The sequence below is a fragment of the Anabrus simplex genome, chromosome 1, assembly GCF_040414725.1.
Source record: "Anabrus simplex isolate iqAnaSimp1 chromosome 1, ASM4041472v1, whole genome shotgun sequence".
Taxonomy (NCBI): Eukaryota; Metazoa; Arthropoda; class Insecta; order Orthoptera; family Tettigoniidae; genus Anabrus; species Anabrus simplex.
Genome location: NC_090265.1, coordinates 629,219,202 through 629,243,602, shown reverse-complemented (window position 1 = coordinate 629,243,602; position 24,401 = coordinate 629,219,202). Strand labels below are relative to the sequence as shown.

The following is a 24,401-nucleotide window of genomic DNA, read 5'->3' as shown; positions in this document are numbered from 1 at the left end:
ACCACCACAGTTAATTGCTTCACCAAATCAACCATCACCACATGAAAGGAGCATATCAAGAGGCCAGAAAAGGAAACTAATCGTGCAAGAGGAAGACAACTCCTTCAACAAGCCACTTCAGTTCTGGACTCTGTGACAAAGGAAAAACAGCAGCTGTCTGATCTGGATGCATTTGGTGTGTTTGTTTCTAGTGCTTTAAAACAACTAAAGAAAAAACCCCTTGTCTTTCAAGGGAAGAGAGAAATATTTGATGTTATATTGAATCTGCAAGAAGAAGACCACAGGCTGAGTGAGTAATGAAGGAAGACTGGTTTAGATGTTCTTAATTTAATACTGCAAGTTTGTTTTTCTTTCTTACTTTCTTGTAATTTCACACTGATATGATTTTTCAGATACAACACAGTCAAATTAAAATACTATCACATACATGTGTAATGACAGAAGCATAGATTGAATTATAGTACATTTTTGCCTTGTTTTCTTTCCTATTTATTATGTTAATTTTTGTAATGCACACTGGTATTTTTTTCACATACAGCATAACAAAGTAAAAGCTAACTTAAAAAATAAAATACTAGCACTTACATATGGAATGACAGAAGCATAACTTAGATTAAAATATGAATTATGATACATTTTACATTTACATCTTAATTAATGTAATAAATTAAACATTATGAACTTAGTCAAATTTCTAGGAACACCACATTCCACATAGTTCAAATTTAATTTATTTTATTCACATTTATTGTAAGTTACTTATATTTCAAAATATACTTATGAAATTTCAATAATTACAATTCTTTATCGACTCCCACTGCCATGGCACAAAACCAGTAGTATTAAAATATTCTTGGTAAGTATCCCTTATTTTCCTAGCATCCTCTGCAGACCTGTGCCTCCCTACCCTCTGTAATCCTACAAGATTCTCCTTCCTCCATCCACCAGGAACAACTACACACTGTTCTGTATCTTCCCTCTCTTCTAGATGCCCTACATATCTTTTATTACCTGTAGTTAATAAAAAATTATGCAGTGCACAGGCAGATAATGTTATTATTTCCACTGTCTCCACAGGAAGCTCAATTTTTTTCAACAAAATCCTAAATCTGTTGCACAGTATGCCAAATGCATTTTCTGATGTGCGCCTAGCCCTGCTCAAGCGATAATTAAATATTTTCTGCTGCTGAGTGAGATTCCCTTTATAAGGCTTCATGATGTTTTCTTGTAGCGGGAAAGCATCATCTGCAACTATCACATAGGGAACTTTGACAGTGCTGCCTGGTAATTGTTTTGACAAAGGGAAGTTGGCTAAATTTTTGTCCATTATTGTATGTAATGTACTATTTCTCAACACACCCCCATCACTTATTCGTCCATTGCATCCTACATCTACATACAGAAATTTATATCCTGCATCAACTAGAGCAGTAACACTATGCTATTTCCTCCTTTGTAATTAAAATAGTATGAACCTATGCACCTTGGTGGCCTAAATTCAACATGTTTTCCATCAAGAGCACCAAGGCAATTGGGAAAGTTCCATATTTTTTCATACTGCTTGGATATTTCAAGCCACTCATTTTCTGTTGATGGCATCTGAAAAAGAAAATGTGCCATGTGAAAGTTCCAATGCAGAGTATAAATATAATAATGGAGCCTACAAACTCAACAAATAATGCTATCAACCTGTAGCATGAAACATTTATTTATATCACAGTTTAAATAAAACAGAATATGGTTTGAAAAATATTGGTTTACATGTTGCAGAAATTAGGCCTACTGTACAGTAGGCTATAGTTGCCATAAGCTGATGAAAAATATAGATACTATAGCATATATCCATGGTACCTACTAAGCATGCTAAATTCTACCAACATAACATGAGAATAATTAAATCTGTAGGCCTACCTTCAAGTATTCATCCTTCAGACTTTCATATATATCTTTACATGTTTCTGGAATTATTGTTGAGATAGCACTCGCAGAAATCCTAAAAGAATACATCAAACTTTTGTAGCTTTCTCCAGTTGCCAGGAACCTCAAGGTCAGCACTAATCTGTTGAAAGGGAAAATAGTGTTAATATTTCGGTGTTAGGTTAGGCTACATAGGCCTATAAGATGTACCGGTAGTGTGTTTTAAGGAACCATGTAACATTCATATACGTACCTCCTTGATGCTGAAATGCTTTCTCGCATGTTGGTGTTCATCTTTATGATTCTGGGTTCTACCAGATTTAACAGCTTTGTAAACTGTACTTCATCCATTCTCAAGAAATTTTTGTAGGATTCTGAGTCTTCAAGTCGTAGCTCGTTATTTAATAAGCTGTGCAATTCTCTATCTTCATCACGCCTCTGAATCCATGGTCGAGTCCACCACCTTCTATTGTACCATCGTAACTTTCTTCTCCTTCGACGTCGAGAAATCACGGCAATAATAACTGCAGCTGCAGCGGCTATCGTCCTCGTATCTTCGGCGTCAGCCATTTTCTAGCAATAACTTGCCACGGAAATGGTAAGCGTGTGTACAAGCTCCCGTGCAAGATTGCATACAAGGCAGTGGAGCAAAAAGTTGCACCATTGCGTGGCGCCATCTGTTGTACAATAGATGGCGCCACGTCGAGATGTCTCCGTGTGTACGTTCACCTTGCATGCCATCTACTGGCATACCAGGGAATTGCTTGTAAATGGCATGCCATTGCAGCATGCTATATTCCTTACCATCTGGTAGCCATTTCGAGCAAGAGCTGACGTGAGAAGTGTGAAGTGTGTGTTACATTACCGGTACCGTGTAACTCTGCTGTATTTTTATCGTTAACTATTAAATTAACTGTAAATTATAGTTGTTTCTATTTTTATTCCTTTTTAATTGTTATGGAGTGGTCTAAAGTCGCGATAGATGTCCTGATTGAGGCCTACAGCCGAGAATCGTGCCTCTACAACAACAAGTCGCCCTCGTACCACAATAAACATGCGAGACACGTGGCTATGGAAAATGTGCGCGAGGCTTTAAAAGAAATTAGACCATCGACAACAAATGGGGACATAATTAATAAAATGAAAAGTTTACGTACCACGTTCGTGGCAGAACTAAATAAAGTTAACAATTCGAAGAAAAGTGGTGCTGGGATGGACGAAGTATACAAACCTTCAATTTGGTACTTCGAAAAACTTATGTTTTTGAAGGACTATGTCCAGCCCAGAAAAGGGACCAGCAGTGCAGCTCTGTCCATAAATAAAGTTAACAATTCGAAGAAAAGTGGTGCTGGGATGGACGAAGTATACAAACCTTCAATTTGGTACTTCGAAAAACTTATGTTTTTGAAGGACTATGTCCAGCCCAGAAAAGGGACCAGCAGTGCAGCTCTGTCCAGAACACATGATGCCTCCCAAGGAACAGCCAATAGAGTAAGTACGGAAATTTGTAAGAATTGCATAAGAATTGAATATTTTATTTATTATTATTATTATTATTATTATTATTATTATTATTATTATTATTATTATTATTATTATTATTTGATATATAGAGTATACCAGTATCTATGCCAACATTTTACAATACAGTAGGCCTAGTAACATTTGAATCGAACTAGAAACCATTATAATGTTCATAAAATTAATACTAACATTCTATTGTCTATGCCCTAGTATTATATTATGATAAATTATGGAAACTGAAACATGAATCCAACATTTAACAGTTATTCTTCATTTCAGGTTGAATTTACATGCGAATCTGTTCCAACCCTTGATGAAGTCCCTGTAGTTGGAGACTGGGAAGTGATGACGCCAGTTCCATCAACATCTAATGATCTACCACCACAGTTAATTGCTTCACCAAATCAACCATCACCACATGAAAGGAGCATATCAAGAGGCCAGAAAAGGAAACTAATCGTGCAAGAGGAAGACAAACTCCTTCAACAAGCCACTTCAGTTCTGGACTCTGTGACAAAGGATAAACAGCAGCTGTCTGATCTGGATGCATTTGGTGTGTTTGTTTCTAGTGCTTTAAAACAACTAAAGAAAAAAACCCTTGTCTTTCAAGGGAAGAGAGAAATATTTGATGTTATATTAAATCTGCAAGAAGAAGACCACAGGCTGAGTGAGTAATGAAGGAAGACTGGTTTAGATGTTCTTAATTTAATACTGCAAGTTTGTTTTTCTTTCTTACTTTCTTGTAATTTCACACTGATATGATTTTTTCACATACAACACAGTCAAATTAAAATACTATCACATACATGTGGGATGACAGAAGCATAACTTAGATTAAAATATTAATTATGATACATTTTACATTTACAGCTTAATTAATGGAATAAATGAAACATTATGAACTTTTGTCGAATTTCTAGGAACACCACATTCCACATAGTTTAAATTTAATTCCTTTTATTCACATTTATTGTAAGTTAGTTATATTTCAGAATATACTCCTGAAATGTCAATAATTACAATTCTTTATTGACTCCCACTGCCATGGCACAAAACCAGTATTATTAAAATATTCTTGGTAGGTATCTCTTATCTTCCTAGCATCCTCTGCATACCTCTGTCTCCCTACCCTCTGTAATCCTACAAGATTCTCCTTCCTCCATCCACCAGGAACAACTACACACTGTTCTGTATCTTCCCTCTCTTCTAGATGCCCTACATATCTTTTATTACCTGTAGTTAATAAAAAATTATGCAGTGCACAGGCAGATAATGTTATTATTTCCACTGTCTCTACAGGAAGCTCAATTTTTTTCAACAAAATCCTAAATCTGTTGCACAGTATGCCAAATGCATTTTCTGATGTGCGCCTAGCCCTGCTCAAGCGATAATTAAATATTTTCTGCTGCTGAGTGAGATTCCCTTTATAAGGCTTCATGATGTTTTCTTGTAGAGGGAAAGCATCATCTGCAACTATCACATAGGGAACTTTGACAGTGCTCCCTGGTAATTGTTTTGACAAAGGGAAGTTGGCTAAATTTTTGTCCATTATTGTATGTAATGTACTATTTCTCAACACACCCCCATCACTTATTCGTCCATTACATCCTACATCTACATACAGAAATTTATATCCTGCATCAACTAGAGCAAGTAACACTATGCTATTTCCTCCTTTGTAATTAAAATAGTATGAACCTATGCACCTTGGTGGCCTAAATTCAACATGTTTTCCATCAAGAGCACCAAGGCAATTGGGAAAGTTCCATATTTCTTCATACTGCTTGGATATTTCAAGCCACTCATTTTCTGTTGATGGCATCTGAAAAAGAAAATGTGCCATGTGAAAGTTCCAATGCAGATTATAAATATAATAATGGAGGCTACAAACTCAACAAATAATGCTATCAACCTGTAGCATGAAACATTTATTTATATCACAGTTTAAATAAAACAGAATTTGGTTTGAAAAATATTGGTTTACATGTTGCAGAAATTCGGCCTACTGTACAGTAGGCTATAGTTGCCATAAGCTGATGAAAAATATAGATACTATAGCATATATCCCTGGTACCTACTAAGCATGTTAAACTCTACCAACATAACATGAGAGTAATTAAATCTGTAGGCCTACCTTCAAGTATTCATCCTTCAGGCTTTCATATATAGCTTTACATGTTTCTGGAATTATTGTTGAGATAGCACTCGCAGAAATCCTAAAAGAATACATCAAACTTTTGTAGCTTTCTCCAGTTGCCATTAACCTCAAGGTCAGCACTAATCTGTTGGAAGGGAAAATAGTGTTAATATTTCGGTTTTAGGTTACATAGGCCTATAAGATGTACCGGTAGTGTGTTTTAAGGAACCACGTAACATTCATATACGTACCTCCTTGATGCTGAAATGCTTTCTCGCATGTTAGTGTTCATCTTTATGATTCTGGGTTCTACCAAGTTTAAAAGCTTTGTAAACTGTACTTCATCCATTCTCAAGAAATTTTTGTAGGATTCTGAGTCTTCAAGTCGTAGCTCGTTATTTAATAAGCTGTGCAATTCTCTACCTTCATCACGCCTCTGAATCCATGGTCGAGTCCACCACCTTCTATTGTACCATCGTATCTTTCTTCTCCTTCGACGTCGAGAAATCACGGCAATAATAACAGCAGCTGCAGCGGCTATCTTCCTCTTATCCTCGGCGTCAGCCATTTTCTAGCAATAACTTGCCACGGAAATGGTAAGCGTGTGTACAAGCTCCCGTACAAGATTGCATACAAGGCAGCGGAGCAAAAAGTTGTACCATCGCGTGGCGCCATCTGTTGTACAATAAATGTCCTCGTCTGTTCATGGCAGTCAACAACACACTGACACTTATTCACTGAAGACAGGAAAAAGAAACACAGTGAAACAATGAAAGAATACTGGAAGAAAAGGAAAGAACAACTAAGGAGGAACAATTGAAATTGTAACGTGGTCCTTAGAAGGCCGGAACGCAAGAAGAAGAAGAAGAAGAAGAAGAAGAAGAAGAAGAAGAAGAAGAAGAATAGTAATTGCGTATGAAGCCTGCTGCATGTCTTTTGATTAGACGCCCTATTAGAGGCAAACGGCGCGGCTGCGAGGAAGGGGCTCTACATGAGATGAATTCTAATGTTGATGGCACAAATGCCCAGCCCCCAAACCAGAAGAATTAACCAATTAAAGCAAAAATTCTGACTCTAACCTAGGATCCCTTGGCCAGCATGCTAAACCTTTCGACTTGGACCCGGACTTTATTAACAACAACAACAACAACAACAACAACAACAACAACAACAACAACAACAACAACAACAACAACAACAACATTTAACGCCTTGGGGACCCAGACGTTCCTATACCTCCAATGTTAAATGCAAGGAACTTTTTTCTTCTAAACTATTAACACTAGAATGATGAAACTTTTAAAGTAGCGTGTGTCATTTATTTACCATTATACAGTATATCGTAGGTAATTTAATGTATTGGTATTTTCTGGGAAGATATTAATTATTTTGTTCCTGAAAATAATTGACATATTTTTTGATATAACGTAGTATCTTTCTTTCTTAATCTGCTTACCCTCCAGGGTTGGTTTTTCCCTCGGACTCTGCGAGGGATCCCACCTCTACCGCCTCAAAGGCAGTGTTCTGGAGCTTCAGACTCTGAGTCGTGGGATACAACTGGGGAGGATGACCAGTACCTCGCCCAGGTGGCCTCACCTGCTATGCTGAACAGGGGCCTTCCGGGGGATGGGAAGATTGGAAGGATAGACAAGGAAGAGGGAAAGAAGCGGCCGTGGCATTAAGTTAGGTACCATGCCGGCATTTGCCTGGAGGAGAAGTGGGAAACCGCGGAAAACCACTTTCAGGATGGCTGAGGTGGGAATCGAACCCACCTCTACTCAATTGACCTTCCGAGGCTGAGTGAACCCCGTTTCAGCCCTCGTACCACTTTTCAAATTTCGTGGCAGAGCCGGAAATTGAACCCGGCCTCAGGGGGTGGCAGCTAATCACACTAACCACTACACCGCAGAGGCGGGCAATTATTTTGTTACTGAAAAGAATTGACACTTTGATATATTATCTTTGAAAAAGGGCTATTGTTTACAATTCCTGAAAATTTGAGTTCTGTATCTCTCATAGTTTAGGAGAAAATGTTCCTTATGTGCTAAAAAAGTAAACTTGTAGAAAACAAGGTTCAAAGCTTGACTAACTTTTTTTTTTTTTTTCTGTCAGTAGACATCTTCTCATCTAGCCTTCTGTTTATACGTTTCATTCTTCGTTTGGCTTGCCTTTACACTCCTATTCTTTCCTTTCAGCATTTTCCTCTCATTGTCCATCATCATTATATCAGTGACGCTGTATTTTCCGAGCACTACACCTATCTTCTGCAGCAAATAGACTTTATAATCTTAATTCGTCATGATCTTACCTTTGTTGTATATAGTAATAGCATCATATACTCCAAAATGAAGAGTGTAAATTGCAATGAACACATTTTTCGAATTATGGCCCAAATTACATTATTCACACTCCCATTTTGATTTTGACGTCCTTTGTGTCGCTTGACATTTGCTGAAGTAGGTCATTTTGCAACATTCATTACACAATACCGAATTACCTATTACCTTTTATAGCAATGAAATTTCGTTCACTGTTTCAATAAATTGGAGTATTTTTCAGTTGATCAATGCAACATTTTCCTTGTGCTAGAGACAGCAGTAGATATCACTTCATAATTATATATAATTTCACTATTTTCAGAATCATTTCCTACGGTAATAGAAATTGTCTCAATTCCACTAGTGTCTCCAATGAGGATTTTCCGTTTTATTAATTCTACTACTAAATCGAGGAATGTTCGATAAGTTCCAGTCACACAATAGAAATAATGCAATGCAAATCTTCGAACTAACTACCAAATGACTCAATGTAAACAATTATATCCAAGGAATACAGCAATGGACATCAAACAATAGCGTGTAAAATAAAGAAGGCAACACAAGAAATATGTCCTGCATACTTAATATAATGTCTTTGGAAAGATCTGGAAATAGGAATAAAGATGTTTACTGTTTTCACTCAACACGTATCCATGGAAATTTTATGTGGTGACACACCCAACACAACACATTATTAAGTAATATTTTTAATACTTAGAGTTGAGCTACCGGTAATATGAATATGTAATTTCAAAGAGGAAAATCTGTCGTATTTGATTTCATAATAAACTGAAAACACAAAATATCATTTTCATGGTTCGGGTTCTCTTAAGTCTTTATCGATTGATGGGGCGTCGGAATTTTGTTCCTCAATTCTTTAATGTGCAGGAAGCTAAAGGCACGGAGTTTTCGGGTTGAAACCCCTTCAAATTCCTTTGATCGACCCGCGTTCCGAACCACAATCTTGAGAACAGACTAATCTATTCATAATGTTATTTGTTTTTACGTCCCACTAACTAATTTTACGGTTTTAAGAGACGCTGAGGTGCCGGAATTTAGTCCCGCAGAGTTTTTTCACGTGCCAGTGAATCTACCGACACGAGGCTAACGTATTTGAACACCTTGAAATACCACCGGACAAAGGCAGGATTGAACCTGCCAATTTAAGGTCAGAAAGCCAGCGCCTCAACCGTCTTAGCCACTCAGCCCAGCCAGACTAATCTACTGTGCCATAGGTCGTCTGGATATAGTAAACTTTTTCTACAGTATTTAGTTATGAATAATTTGTGGTAAGTTGTAAAAATAAGCGGTAACCCCTTTCATAGCATCGTGTACACGAACACAGATTTATAACAATTAATTAAGTAATTAACAAAGAAAATATTTTCTCAAAGGACGTTAGTCATGCTGTATCTTCCTAGATGACCTAATTTCATAAAATAATATGTTTCTACTTCTTGGGGCAAACTTCAGACTTGAAAGGACTAATATATCCCGTTCTTACACTATTTTTGTTGTATATATTCCATAGTATTCTTTTCCTCGAAACGAATTATTTTCTTTCTTTCTTTCTTTCTTTCTTTCTTTCTTTCTTTCTTTCTTCCTTAATGGCAGCTGATCACACTAAACATTACACCACAGAGGCGGACATTTTGCTAAGATACTGATATTTTCCTTTTCGAAATAATGATTTTAGCAATGCTATTTATGCAATGTGAGGAAGACTCTCGGGTGTGAGGCAGTTGCTCGGTGATTAGCAGCCCTGATGGGGAGAGATGTCTGCACCACTGTCAATCACAGTCGCAGAGCGCAGAAGGCAGGTACGGTAACTGTGTTTCAGAAGACTGCCTGCGGTCCCCACACAATGTTGTTACCGCATATCAATTGCTCGTTCGCTTACACCCAGTTAGCTGGTAATAGCATATTTTGCATTTCAATCTAGTGCCTCCCTCGCAGCAGGAACGAGCTTCTCTTTTATGTGTTTATCTTCCAACAGCTTATGCCCCAGGTGCCACAAGCTGACTGCCAAGTTATTCTGTGGTACTTATCATCGACTATTTGCACCTGCAAGGCACTTCATTGTGTATTCCCTCCAGTACAGGCCGTTCGCTCCCGATTTGTAGCTGCATAAGAAAGTATCGTGGCCCGGAAAATATTTATAAGACTGACGCTGAATTGACCCTTGTTAATAAATAGGAGAATTACCCACCACAGGAAATGCTGGAAACCGTAATTTCGATGCACCAATCGGTTGCTGTTACATGTCTGTCCGTGTGCATCTCCCGAGTACGTCGCTATGTCATTACGTGTGAGTGAGTAAGAGGAGCGGACGTGTTTAGTGACACAGAATAGTCCTTACGATAAAAGAGCACGTGTTCATTGTCGAGTGTTATGCGAAGCACGATTCGTGGAAAACATGTGCGGGACTGCTTGCGTAAGAGTTTAAGACTGGAAGTGTTTTTCGCAAAACCTCCAGCAAAGTCTGGAATACAAAACGTATTGGCAAAATGGCGCGAATTGGGCTCTGTAGCGAATAAATCCTTAACTATCCGAAAAGAGTTTGAACACCAGAAAACATTGCTCGAGTGAAGGAAAGCCTGGAACGAAGTCAGACGAAATCTCAACGACCGTTTATCTGTGCAGGTGGGAACTAAGAGATCTTCGTGTCGAAATATTATCAAAAATGACCTGCATCTGTACCGTTGTGCATACATTAAAGCGTCCAGATGAACCTTCGCGTATTGAGCATGCACAGATATGACAGCAACCGATTGGTGCATCGAAATCAAGGTTTCCAGCATTTCCTGTGATGGGCAGTTCTCAAGGGTCAATTCCTGGTCAGTCGTATAAATATTTTCTGGGTCAGTTTTTATCCCACCTTTATATTACTGTAAAGGAGATGTTTTACTTATTTATTTATTTATTTATTTATTTATTTATTTATGTATTTATTTATTTATTTATTTATTTATTTATTTATTTATTTATTTATTTATTTATTTATTTATTTATTTATTTATTTAGCTTCAGGCAGGTACAAGCCGAATGATGTAAAACACATACTGGTATACTATTACATTAAGTGAAAACAAATATAAATGTAAAATTATATTAACTCTTGTGAAAGTCCTTGTTAAATAAAATCATTCTGGTACCTTATATGAAATAATAATACACTTTTCTTCTGTAGCATAATATCGACAATTTAAGACAATATTCAGTTATATATGCACATTATTATTTTACTAACGATTTTAAACTTGTATTAGTATTGTAATTATACACTGACTGACAGAGCAAATGCAACACCAAGAAGAAGTGGTTCGAAAGGGATGAAAGTTGGGGAAAAAACAGAGACGGCACGAACGAATAATTGATGTTTATTTCAAACCGATATGCAGGTTACACAATGCGCACGGCATCGACTCAGTAGGATGTAGGACCACCGCGAGTGGCGATGCACGCAGAAACACGTCGAGGTACAGAGTCAATAAGAGTGCGGATGGTGTCCTGAGGGATGGTTCTCCATTCTCTGTCAACCATTTGCCACAGTTGGTCGTCCGTACGAGGCTGGGGCAGAGTTTGCAAAAGGCGTCCAATGAGATCCCACACGTGTTCGATTGGTAAGAGATCCGGAGAGTACGCTGGCCACGGAAGCATCTGTACACCTCGTAGAGCCTGTTGGGAGATGCGAGCAGTGTGTGGGCGGGCATTATCCTGCTGAAACAGAGCATTGGGCAGCCCCTGAAGGTACGGGAGTGCCACCGGCCGCAGCACATGCTGCACGTAGCGGTGGGCATTTAACGTGCCTTGAATACGCACTAGAGGTGACGTGGAATTATACGCAATAGCGCCCCAAACCATGATGCCGCGTTGTCTAGCGGTAGGGCGCTCCACAGTTACTGCCGGATTTGACCTTTCTCCACGCCGACGCCACACTCGTCTGCGGTGACTATCACTGACAGAACAGAAGCGTGACTCATCGGAGAACACGACGTTCCGCCATTCCCTCATCCAAGTCGCTCTAGCCCGGCACCATGCCAGGCGTGCACGTCTATGCTGTGGAGTCAATGGTAGTCTTCTGAGCGAACGCCGGGAGTGCAGGCCTCCTTCAACCAATCGACGGGAAATTGTTCTCATCGATATTGGAACAGCCAGGGTGTCTTGCACATGCTGAAGAATGGCGGTTGACGTGGCGTGCGGGGCTGCCACCGCTTGGCGGCGGATGCGCCAATCCTCGCGTGCTGACGTCACTCGGGCTGCGCCTGGACCCCTCGCACGTGCCACATGTCCCTGCGTCAACCATCTTCGCCACAGGCGCTGCACCGTGGACACATCCCTATGGGTATCGGCTGCGATTTGACGAAGCGACCAACCTGCCCTTCTCAGCCCGATCACCATACCCCTCGTAAAGTCGTCTGTCTGCTGGAAATGCCTCCGTTGACGGCGACCTGGCATTCTTAGCTATACACGTGTCCTGTGGCACACGACAACACGTTCTACAATGACTGTCGGCTGAGAAATCACGGTACGAAGTGGGCCATTCGCCAACGCCGTGTCCCATTTATCGTTCGCTACGTGCGCAGCACAGCGGCGCATTTCACATCATGAGCATACCTCAGTGACGTCAGTCTACCCTGCAATTGGCATAAAGTTCTGACCACTCCTTCTTGGTGTTGCATTTGCTCTGTCAGTCAGTGTATGAAGATGATAGTGATGTTATCGAAGATGATATTGATTATGATGGGTAGATGGTGTGAATAGAAACTAGTAAGTGAACTAAATCCATGAACTAAACAGTAAGTTATCAAAGTGGGATTTTAATTTATAATTTATTTAAAAAACATTTAAGTTATTCGTTTACATTGTTTTACTCTGGAAAATAATGTAGCTGCAAATATTTCTAGACTGTACTCACTGCTATATTTATTGAACATTTTCATTAACTTTAACACTGGTGAATTAAATATTGTTGAGTCCTTGATCTTGAGCATTAGAAGGTAGCCTAATATGTTTTTGGCGCGCTGATGGATTAGGGACAGACAAGTTGAACAGAGAGAGCAAGTTTGTGTTACCAATAATATTGTTAAATAATGTATAGATAAATAAAGGACCTGCGATTGTAGCCAATCTTTTTCATTTTTATCATAATAATCAAATTTAGGGTGAGATAACTTTCTTCTTTAGCATGCCATTCTTCTGGTTCATACGTGTTCTGATACTGCTGGTACGTAACACACTGGTTCATCATAGTATGCCAGCTATCCGATACATACTCTGACGCGCTGTTTTGAATGAGCAGTGTGCGCACTTAAGTCAGAGGCTCAGTTAGTAGTAGTATGAACTGGTCCAGAATTACAATTTAGGCCTATTCCAAATTATAGTACCACAATTCACTAAATAACTCAAAATTCAACCCTGAAAAGAGCCGTTTCTTAAGAAATGCTTCTTCCTCTTCACTTTTATTAAATCTACATTAATTTTATTCCAAATTAGCAGCGAAGATGTGGTTTCTTCTCTGGCTTGGAGGAAAAATTGCCTCCACGTCAGATAGTTCTTTCCCCCGCCAGTGTAGTGTATTGAGATTTTTCGACTCACCGGGTACTCCCAGGAAACAGATAAGTAAACGGGCATAGTTTTTGCCGTGGGACTATCCACTATTCGAATCCCCCCGCCGAAAAAAAAGACGAAGATTGTTCACGGATGTCTGCGTTTTGGTCATTCCAGCTCTGTAGCTTTGGACTGTTAGTTCGGCAGCATAGTACTGTTCGTTAAAAATGAGAAAATGTGTGGTTTTTCATTTGATCGAGTATTTCATATGAAAGCATTGCTTTGAATCGCGCCATACCTACTGACGTCATTGTAATGCCTCATGTTCATTTCAGCTGGGGAAACCACTAAGAGTCTTCCTGAGAATCTATAAAGGCAGGCGGAGAGTGAGTGTCTGCCATTATAATGAAAACTCCCCAACCTGATTGTGACTGACGGTAGGCAAGCGGGCCTACCATTACAATGAAAATTCCCTAATCCAGTCTTCATATGAGGAAAGACGTTGGTGATTTGCCCGTCGTGCTTCTAGGGCAACGTTAAGAGCTATGCAACTTAATACAGTCTTGCTCACAACGTTTACACTACCTAACCTAGAATTCTGTATAAAATTTAGAATTCCGTAGCGAAGCACGGGTACATCAGCTAGTTGTATAATAACTTTATTGCCTCGGGATTACTGAATTCATGTGTGCATCTCTTAATAAATCCTAACAGTCTGTAAGTATCTGAAACTACTTCGTTTATGTCTACAGCGTCAAAATGCACACCAAGATCCCTGTTAGAATTCACTGATGACAAATTAGTATTTAAAATGTTATATGAGCGACTAATGTTAATTCCTCGAAAATAAAATTACATGGCACTTGTTTATGTTAAAACCTAACTTGTTAATAACGCTCCAGTGCAATTTGTTATTGAGGTCTTTCAAAAGAAATATATCTAGTCCTCCTGTGACTGAATGGCTTTGAAAATTTTACGTCGTCTGTGAATATCAAGCAATATGTTTGAATGCACTTTGCATTTAGGAAGATCATTAATAAGTAGTAAACATAGTAATGCTCCAAGATTTGAACCCCGTGGGACACCAACTCGAGTATTGTAACACGCAGGGTCAATTTCTTTATAAATTCAAATTATTGTCTATAAGAGAGATGTGATCAGTTAAAACATAGAGCAGTGTTAAGAAACTTACCCTTACAACATACACTATATCGAAACGACTGAATAGTGATGATAGTTTGAGTGCGTCTACAGAAAATCACCCCATCGTCAGACACCTGTCTAACTCTAAACACATTTCTCTATATCCCCTACAATGAAGGACGCTGGTTGCTGGTTAAATCATTATTCCATAGCACAAGAACCATTGCATCGATTGTCCTTGTATACCATGGCTTTCCTGAGCGAACAAAGATCCTGGAATCTCCACCGAGGCATGCAACTAGTAACCATGCAGCAACACAATGTATTAAGTAAATTTCAATTCTACTCAGCCTAATTACATGTACGTGAACTCAAGCCAAACAGTTTTACTGTAAGTTTCTGGATTGAACGTGCGTACACAATTCTTGTTTTCTGTTTTTAAATGTGCGAGGGTAGAGAGAGGTCTCCCTGCTTTAACTATTTGAATCTTTTCATCAAACGAACGGCCATTAAATGGCTTTTCAAACTGATTTACAATTATATCCGTTTTGGACTCATCCATCGTTAATACCACATATGCGCAAAATATAATAAAACACCGAAAACGACGAATAGCACAGGAACAGCACACACAGAATGAACTCACTAAGCAACAAAACACACAATGAATGAACTCACTAGTTAGCCACAACTCAAGCACTGGAGGTAAGTCACCCCAGTGGCACTGGCCAGTTTCGTCACGTTGAGTTCTCGCTGGGAGGGGGGGGGGGGGTAATCTGTGGGTCCCGTCCGCTGTAAACTTGGACATGCCGACTTTCTCCAAGTTGCTAACAGACGGCAGAGGGTAGCACGTGTATAGGGTGACAAAGTCTGACCAATTTTCAATTGCAGTGACATCATTCGGAGGGTTTCAAAACTATGTCTGCCACCGAATGCAATTTTAAGATTGAATGCCTTACATCCTTAACTCCTTCATTTGCTATCTCTTTCTTTCCAGAATGGCGAGACTACACCAGCACCACACGTAGTCAAGCAACGGAACTAGTACAGCTGCGCGGAACTTTTGAACTTCTGAGAGATGAAATCGTTAATATTTGACTTGAAACAACCTAAAATCGTACTTCAGACAGTTGTTTGTTATCATAACGCATGCAGTGAATGCCTTGCATTCAAGGAGAATACGCCCCTGTGACTGCCTGAAGGGGAGAGGTCTTGGTTGTAAGGCGGGTGATCCATAAGTCTCCAGCGAAAACAGCGAAGGCAGAGGCAACGTGTTGCCGTGCGTTAACGTGGGGTATAGGGTCTAAGCATACTTCGTGGAAGATTTCCCAATCAAAGCACTTCATTTGCCCAAGAAATGCATCATGCCATGTTGTATCCGTTTGGACATAACCATTATACGAGAATGTTGCATCAACCATTTCCTCTACTTGTACGTTTATTGAACTTCATACAAGTGACGTTTACAATTCAAATAAGATTTGATGAAATGTTATCTTCGTTTCTGGTAACACAGATACATAGCTGATTTAGTACTAACATGTTTTATGAATAGCGGAGTATTTAAAGATAATATTTGTTGAAGTTTTCCCTTTTTTGTTCATTTTGGGGGTAATTTAGTTTTTTGTCCACTTTGTTCTTTTATCACTTTATTTGATCTTTAATATTTGAGCTATACATTTTTGCGTTAATACCCATGTTTTGTACTTGTTAATTTTTTTAACAAACTCAATACTTCCATTTTAACATTCACTCCTTCAGTAAAGTTTCGCTTTGTGTTCCATATTAGGTTCATTCTCGAGAACAATTCTCACTCGAGGCAGGAAATCACAATGATATTGTGTATTTTAAACATGCCCCTTTTCAGATTTGAAAACGTACATCAATTGTTATTTGTGCATTGCAACTCAGTGAGAATGAAAAGTAACAACTAACTAGAACTGATTGGTGGAAACTACATAAACAATACTTGCGCACTCGCTCAGTTAAAAATAATGCAAGTTTACGTAAATAATCTAGTATACGGTCTTCTACCTTAGTACTTAAATTGCTAGAGTGACAGTTAGAGGTGTAAATAAAACATATCACGACCACTTTTCCTACTAAGAAAAAAAATTAGGAACATAAACTTTATTTTTAGGTCATTTTAAAATCATTTTCGGGCATTTTTTAAGGATTTTAAAGTCGCAAATTCTTTTCATGGGGATTTTTTTGATAATGTATAGGTCATCAAATTCTTAGTCCTAAAGATTAGTGCTTGTTTTCTGACTTTAAATATTGTCAAAAATAAACTGGCATATAAGTTTGTCTAATATTCAAGACGTAAGTGAGATTTTCTCTCATTTTGGTTCAGTGGCTTCCTCAATGGACCAGTGGTAGAATACTGACATCCGAATCAGAAGATCGCGGGTTCAAACCTGGTAATCGGATTTCTGAAGGGTGGCAAAATGTCCATTAAACATTCCATGTCGTACGATGACGGAGATGTAAAAGATATCCGGTGGCACATTCGATGTTTACCTAAAAATATTAAAAGATTTAAAAAACCTTAGCCTTAGATTACCCAACATAAATCTGATTTATTCTGCCATCTGGTAGACTTAAACAGCATGTCGAATTTGACAGCCTGATTGGCGTCAAATTAATATGGCTGCTCATGCAAACGAGGTAATGCAATTATTTCTTTTCTTGCTAGGGGCTTTACGTCGCACCGACACAGATAGGTCTTATGGCGACGATGGAATAGGAAAGGCCTAGGAGTTTGAAGGAAGCGGCCGTGGCCTTAATTAAGGTACAGCCCCAAATGCAATTATTATTATTATTATTATTATTATTATTATTATTATTATTATTATTATTATTATTATGTCCGACTCGTTGGCTGAATGGTCAGCGTACTGGCCTTCGGTGCATAGGGTCTCGGGTTCGATTCCCGGTCGGGTCGGGGATTTTAACCTTCATTGGTTAATTCCAATGGCTCGGGGGCTGGGTGTTTGTGCTGTCCCCAACATCCCTGCAACTCACACACCACACATAACACTATCCTCCACCACAATAACACGCAGTTATCTACACATGGCAGATGCCGCCCACCCTCATCGGAGGGTCTGCCTTACAAGGGCTGCACTCGGCTAGAAAGAGCCACACGAAATTAAAATTAAAATTTATTATTATTATTATTATTATTATTATTATTATTATTATTATTATTATTATTATTATTATTACTATTACTATTACTATTATTATTATTATTATTAGTTTTATAACATATCCGAAAATGTTAATTCGATCGTTTTAGTAGCTTATGAACCGAACATGTTAGCTCAGTGCATTTAAGCACAGCCAGTTGTGACTGCTGGCTCTGTACACGGAAGACATGTGGCTTCGAATACCCAGTCGGACATCCTCGAAATGGTTTTCAGTGGTTTATTTCACTTCAAAGCAAATACCGGTAAGGTACCTTTCTCAAGGCTACTGCCACTTCCTTCCCATTCCTATTCCGTACAATTACAGCTACACTCACAGACAACACTCTCATACAGTGGTACATGTAGATCAGCCCATGGGGTGCACCGCGAAAAGGAGTTACAGAACCGACAATCCGACGATGTTCTCTGATACTCTCGGCACTAAAAGCGATACACTAAAATAAAGAACTTTTGAAACAAAGGAACGTATTACGATGAAAATATTAAATACTAGAAACTGAGATCAAAATAATTCAGCATGAAAGCTCACACAACCAAACCATGAACTACGATCATATACCGAACTCTAAACATCCATACTTTTTATGGCATTGCTACCCACGAAGGAATACACTTTAAGTTACCCGATCACGAAAGCCAAGCAACACGGCTAAGTATGTTGTTATGTCGACCACATAGTACCTCAGTATCTGGTTGAGCAGCAGTCTTCTTGGCTGTATGAGCTACCGGTTGGTTTGTTTTTAGACAATCTTTTAAATTTATTTTTAACACACACACACACACACACACACACACACACACACACACACACACACACACACACACACACACACACACACACACACACACACACACACACACACACACACACAAAATATTCGATTTCGACAATTTTTCCTCTCTTTGTTTTACTTCGAGCACAAACATGTAGTTACAATACTTCGGTGGGAGACATGCGTTGCGGGATTTAATGACGAAATAACATGATTTTTACCGAGCTCGACAGCTGCAGTCGCTAAAGTGCGGCCAGTATCCAGTATTCGGGAGATAGTAGGTTCAAACCCCACTGTCGGCAGCCTTGAAGATGGTTTTCCGTGGTTTCCCATTTTCACACCAGGCAAATGCTGGGGCTGTACCTTAATTAAGGCCATGGCCGCTTCCTTCCCACTCCTAGCTCTTTCCTGTCCCATCGTCGCCATAAGACCTATCTGTGTCGGTGCGACGTAAACAACTAGCAAAAAAAACCAAAAAACCAAAAAACCCCCAAGAAATATGATTTTCACATTTACAATAAAATAGAATTATTTATTTACTTATTTTATTTAATCCGTTCACCCTCCAGGGTTGGTTTTTCTCCCGGACTCAGCAAAGGATCGCGCCTCTACCGCCTCCAGGGCAGTGACGTGGAGCGTGAGACATTTGGTCTGGGATACATTTGGGGAGGAGTACCTCACCCAGGCGGCCTCACTTGTTATGCTGAATAGGGATCCCGTTTCCAGAGTAGAAGTTAACCTTGACGAATGACGTAATACCGACGCTTTCAAAAATGTGCGATGGCCGGGAATCGAACCCGGATCAACTGCTTGGAAGGCAACTATGCTCACCATTACACCACCATCGCACCTCCAGCATACAGTGAAAAAGTTAAAGACACGAGATTTTCTCTACTGACGTACAGCTTTCACCAGCAAGAAGAAGCATAACTTTAACAAGTTCCACAAGTCGCCAACACTGGAATTATCCATTGGTAGAGCTCAGGCAATAAGCGATGAGAAGCTGTATTATCTGCGGGTAGAATCCTAACAGGATCGCATTCAGGGTGCTTGGTAAAGTAAGTTGAGGATATTTAGGACCAAGCAAGAGGCCTGATGGCTTGTGTCACGTAGCTATCACCTTCCATTCGGCGGACAGTGAGTTTTCCCATTTTCACATCTTTCTTTCTTTCTTTCTTTCTTTCTTTCTTAATCTGTTTAATATCCAGGGTTGGTTTTTCCTCGGACTCAGCGAGGGATCCCACCTCTACCACCTCAAGGCCAGTGTCCTGGAGCGTGATACTTGGGTCGTGGGTATAACTAAGGAGGAGGAAAAGTACCTCGCCCAGGTGGCCTCACCTGCTATGCTGAAGATGGGTCTTGGTCGAGGGTTAGACGTGACGAGGGAAGGAAGTGACCGTGGCCTTAAGTTTGGTACCATCCAGGCATTTGCCTGGAGGAGAAGTGGAAAACCACGGAAAACCACTTCTAGGATGGCTGAGGTGGAAATCGAATCCCCCCCCCCCCTCAGTTAAGCAACCCGAGGCTGGGTGGACAAGGTTCCAACCCTCGTACCACTTTTCAAATTTCGTGGCAGAGCCGGAAATCGAACCTGGGCCTCCGGAGTAGGCAGCTAACCACACTAACCACTACACCCCAGACGCAGACCTCGTAATTACTTAACTGTTTACAATTTACGTTATATCCTGAACAAAGCTAAAGAGAGATTTTAACCGTATTTAGAAGTGCCAGTTTGGAGCTGAATTCAGTTCTTTTAAAGATACAATGAAACTGTACTGGAACTACTGAAATTACTACTCTTGAGCGCCATTAAAATTGACTACTGAGTATTTCCTCAAGGATATTCTGATGTAAATATATGCCTGTATTCATCGTAGGATCACGTGACCCTGAATCTCCACACTGACCGGATGTAGCAGAACAGAATAATTCATCGTTTACTGTCTGTTGAGACAATCACAGGTTTCCTTTGACTCTCTGCGAACGATTGGGATATATCGAAGCCAAAATTATAATAAAACGAAAATTTAAAAAATAAGAAAATAACGTTTTAGGCACTTGACTAGGCACGTGCTCGCCTCTGTGGTGTAGTCGTTAGTGTGATTAGCTGCTACCCGCGAGGAATCGGGTTCGATTCCCGGCTCTGCCACGAAATTTGAAAAGCTGTACGAGGGTGGGAACGGGGTCCACTCATCATCGGGAGGTCAACTTATTAGACGTGGGTTCAATTTCCACCTCAGCCATCCTGGAAGTAGTTTTCCATGGTTTTCCAATCTTCCCACCCCCCGCAAGGCCCCTGTTCAGCATACCAGGTGAGGCCGCCTGGGCGAGGTACTGGTCATCCTCCCCAGTTGTATCACCCGATACAGAGTCTGAAGTTCCAGAACACTGCCCTTAAGGGGGTAGAAGTGGGATCCCTCGCTGAGTCTGAGGGAAAATCGACCCAGGATAGAAAACAGATAAACAAGAAGAAGAAGAAGACTAGGAATGTGTTACAAAATCGCATTTTCAATGGCAATGTTACTCTCGACGAATGACATGACACGACGCTTTCAAAGCGAGCGATGACCGGGAATCGAACGCGGATCAACTGCTTGGAAGGCAACTATGCTCACCATAACACCACCATCGCACGTTCGCAAAGCAACGAAAAACTTTAATATCTTCTTCACTAAAGTCAATAGAACGCTACAGGCATGTTCTTTCTTTCTTAATCTGTTTATTGTTCAGGGTTGGCTTTTCCCTCGGACTTAGCGAGGGATCCTACCTCTACCGCCTCAAGGGCAGTGTCCTGGAGCTTCAGACATCGGATCGGGGGGTACAACTGGGGAGAATGATCAGTACCTCGCCCAGGCGGTCTCACCTGCTATACTGAACAGGGGCCTTGGTGGGGGATGGGAAGATTGGAAGGGATAGACAAGGAAGAGGGAAGGAAGCGGCCGTGGCCTTAAGTTAGGTACCATCCCGGCATTTGCCTGGAGGAGAAGTGGGAAACCACGGAAAACCACTTCCAGGATGGCTGAGGTGGGAATCGAACCCACCTCTACTCAGTTGACCTCCCGAGGCTGAGTGGACCCCGTTCCAGCCCTCGTACCACTTTTCAAATTTCGTGGCAGAGCCGGGAATCGAACCCGTGCCTCCGGGGGTGGCAGCTAATCACACTAACCACTACACCACAGAGGCGGACTACAGGCATGTAATAAGGAAAATGAAAATCCTCAGCCTGTTTCCAGTAATGAAGCCCCATCTAGCGGCGAGGATAGGAATTGTGCTGACTGCCGAAGCCTCTCGCACTTCTCTGGGATAATGACCGACGGCAATGTAATAATATCGGAGAGTGTCGCTGGAATGAAAGACGCAGGGAAAACTGGAGTACACGGAGAAAAAACTGTACCCCGCCTTCGCTTTGCCAAGCACAAATCTCACATGGAGTGTCAGGGATTTGAACCACGAAATACAGCAGTGAGATGCCGGTGCGCTGTCACCTGAGCCACGGTGGCTCAAACAGGCATGTATTACCACAAAATAGCTTTTTCAGTTTAGAAGTTAATCTCGGCTGAAAACATGACACTGACGCTTTTGAAAATGTGCGATGGGCGGGAATCAAACCCGGATCAACTGCTTGGAAGGCAACTCTGCCCATTTTACACCACCATAGCACCTTACAATGAGTTTCAATACACAAGACTTTTTTACTGACGTCAACTGAAAGTTATAGATATGTAACACAAAACCGCGTTTTCAGCTTACAAGTTAATCTGGGCGAATGACATGACACCGTCGATCTTAAAAATGTGCGTTGGCCGGGAATTGAGCCCGGATCAACTGCTCGGATGGCAGTTATGCTCACCAATACGCCATCACCTCACCTTATCAGATGAGCGAACAAGAATAATTAAGCAAGTTTTTCTTTATTGACGTCAGCAGAAAGCTTTCACCTGCATGAAGAAAAATCTAAATCTGATCCTGTTGGGACTTCCCCGCTCCCCTGCCGACAATCGTGTCGGAACTCTGTCAATGAACAATTGCAGTGTTGGTGACTTGTGGAACTGGTTATGGTTATGCTTCTTCCTGGAGGTGAGAACTTTTTGCTGACGTCAGTAAAGAAGAGCTTGTGTATTCAACTCTTTCGCCTTTCACTCGAAGTGCGATGGTGGTGTAATGGTGAGCATAGTTGCCTTCCAAGCAGTTGATCCGGGTTCGATTCCCGGCCATCGCACACTTTTTAAAACTGTCTATATTAAATCCTTCGCCTATATTAACTTCCAGACTGGAAACGCAATGGCCAGCAAGGTTGACCTGAACATTCATAAAATCAAGTTTTAGTCAACTTGACGATACTGCAGGGTTCAAAACTTATGAGACGTGACGATCAGGGGTTCATAGCTGAGTCTGTATTCACTTAGTTTTTTCATGTTATTCCCTTCTTCTTCTCCTTCTTAATCTGTTTATCTTCGAGGGTCGGTTTTTCCCTCGGACTCAGTGAGGGATCCCACCTCCACCGCCTCAAGGGCAATGTGCTGGAGCTTCAGACTCTGGGTCCGGGAACACAACTAAGGAGGATGACGAGTAACTCGCCCAGGCGGCCTCTCCTGCTATGCTGAACAGGGGCCTTGGGGACGGATGGGAAGATTGGAAGGGATAGAGAAGGAAGAGGGAAGGAAGCGGCCGTGGCCTTAAGTGGCCATCCCGGCATTTGCCTGGAGAAGAAGTGGGAAACCACGGAAAACCGCTTCCAGGATGGCAGAGCCGGGAATCGAACCCGGGCCTCCGGGGGTGGCAGCTAATCACACTAACCACTCCACCACAGAGGCGGACCATGTTTATTCTCTTTCATTTATATGGTCCGACCCCCCTCAGTCAACATTTGTTCTATTCATCCTCGGGGGGGGGGGGGGGTCCTGAAAAGTAATCTTTCTCCTTTCTCAATCTATTTACCCCCCAGGGTTGGTTTTTCCCTGGAACTCAGAGAGCAATCCCACCTCTACCACCTCAAGGGCAGTGTCCTGTAGCGTGAGACATTGTGTTAGGGAATACAGCTGGGGAAGATTAACAGTACTTCGCCCAGGCGGCCGACCTGCTATACTGAAAAGGCGGCCTCTGGGGGGGGATTGAAATACTGCCATTTGCTTTACGTCGCACCAACACAGATAGGTCTTATGGCGACGATGGGACAGGAAAGGCTTAGGAATAGGAAGGAAGCAGACATGGCCGTAATTAAGGTTCAGTCCCAGCATTTGCCTGGTGTGAAAATAGGGAAACCACGGAAAACCATCCTCAGGGCTGTAGACAGTGGGATTCGAGCCCACTATCTCCCGGATGCGAGCTCACAGCTGCGCGCTCCTAACCGCACGGCCAACTCGCCCGGTAATGGAAACATTGGAAGGGATAGACAAGGAAGAGGAAAAGTAGCGGCAGTGGCCTTAGGTAAGATTCCATGCCGGCATTTGCCTGGAGGAGAAGCAGGAAGTCCGCCTCTGTGGTGTATGATTAGTGTGCTTAGCTGTCACCCGGGTTCGATTCCCGGCTCTCCACGAAATTTAAAAAGTGGCACTAGGGTTGGAACGGTGTCCACTCAGCCTCGGGACGTCAACTGAGTGGAAGGGGGGCGGGGTATCTATTTCCACCCCAGCCATCCTTGAAGTGGTTTTGCGTGGTTTTCCACTTCTTCTCCAGGCAAATCCCTGGATGGTACCAAACTTAGGCCACGGTCGCTTCCTTCCCTCTTCCACGTCTATCCCTTCCAATCTTCCCATGCCGCCACAAGGCCCCTCTTCAGCATATCAGGTGTGGCCACCTGGGCAAGGTACTGGTCCTCCTCCCTTTT

General features: G+C 41.2%; 1 protein-coding gene and 2 non-coding genes across 3 annotated transcripts; 2 read left to right on the top strand and 1 right to left on the bottom strand.

The window, feature by feature from the left end:
* Positions 1 to 2,874: 2,874 nt before the first annotated feature.
* LOC137502202 (uncharacterized) lies at positions 2,875 to 4,347 on the top strand. Its single transcript, XM_068229253.1, has 2 exons — positions 2,875 to 3,408; positions 3,721 to 4,347. Exons 1-2 carry the CDS (start codon positions 2,875 to 2,877, stop codon positions 4,114 to 4,116), a joined length of 930 nt encoding a protein of 309 aa, XP_068085354.1. The 3' UTR covers positions 4,117 to 4,347.
* Positions 4,348 to 19,350: 15,003 nt separating this feature from the next.
* TRNAG-UCC (transfer RNA glycine (anticodon UCC)) lies at positions 19,351 to 19,422 on the bottom strand. The gene has a single exon. It is a non-coding gene; the product is annotated as a tRNA-Gly (tRNA).
* A 3,299-nt stretch (positions 19,423 to 22,721) lies between these two features.
* On the top strand, positions 22,722 to 22,793 carry TRNAG-UCC (transfer RNA glycine (anticodon UCC)). The gene has a single exon. It is a non-coding gene; the product is annotated as a tRNA-Gly (tRNA).
* The last annotated feature ends 1,608 nt before the right edge of the window (positions 22,794 to 24,401 follow it).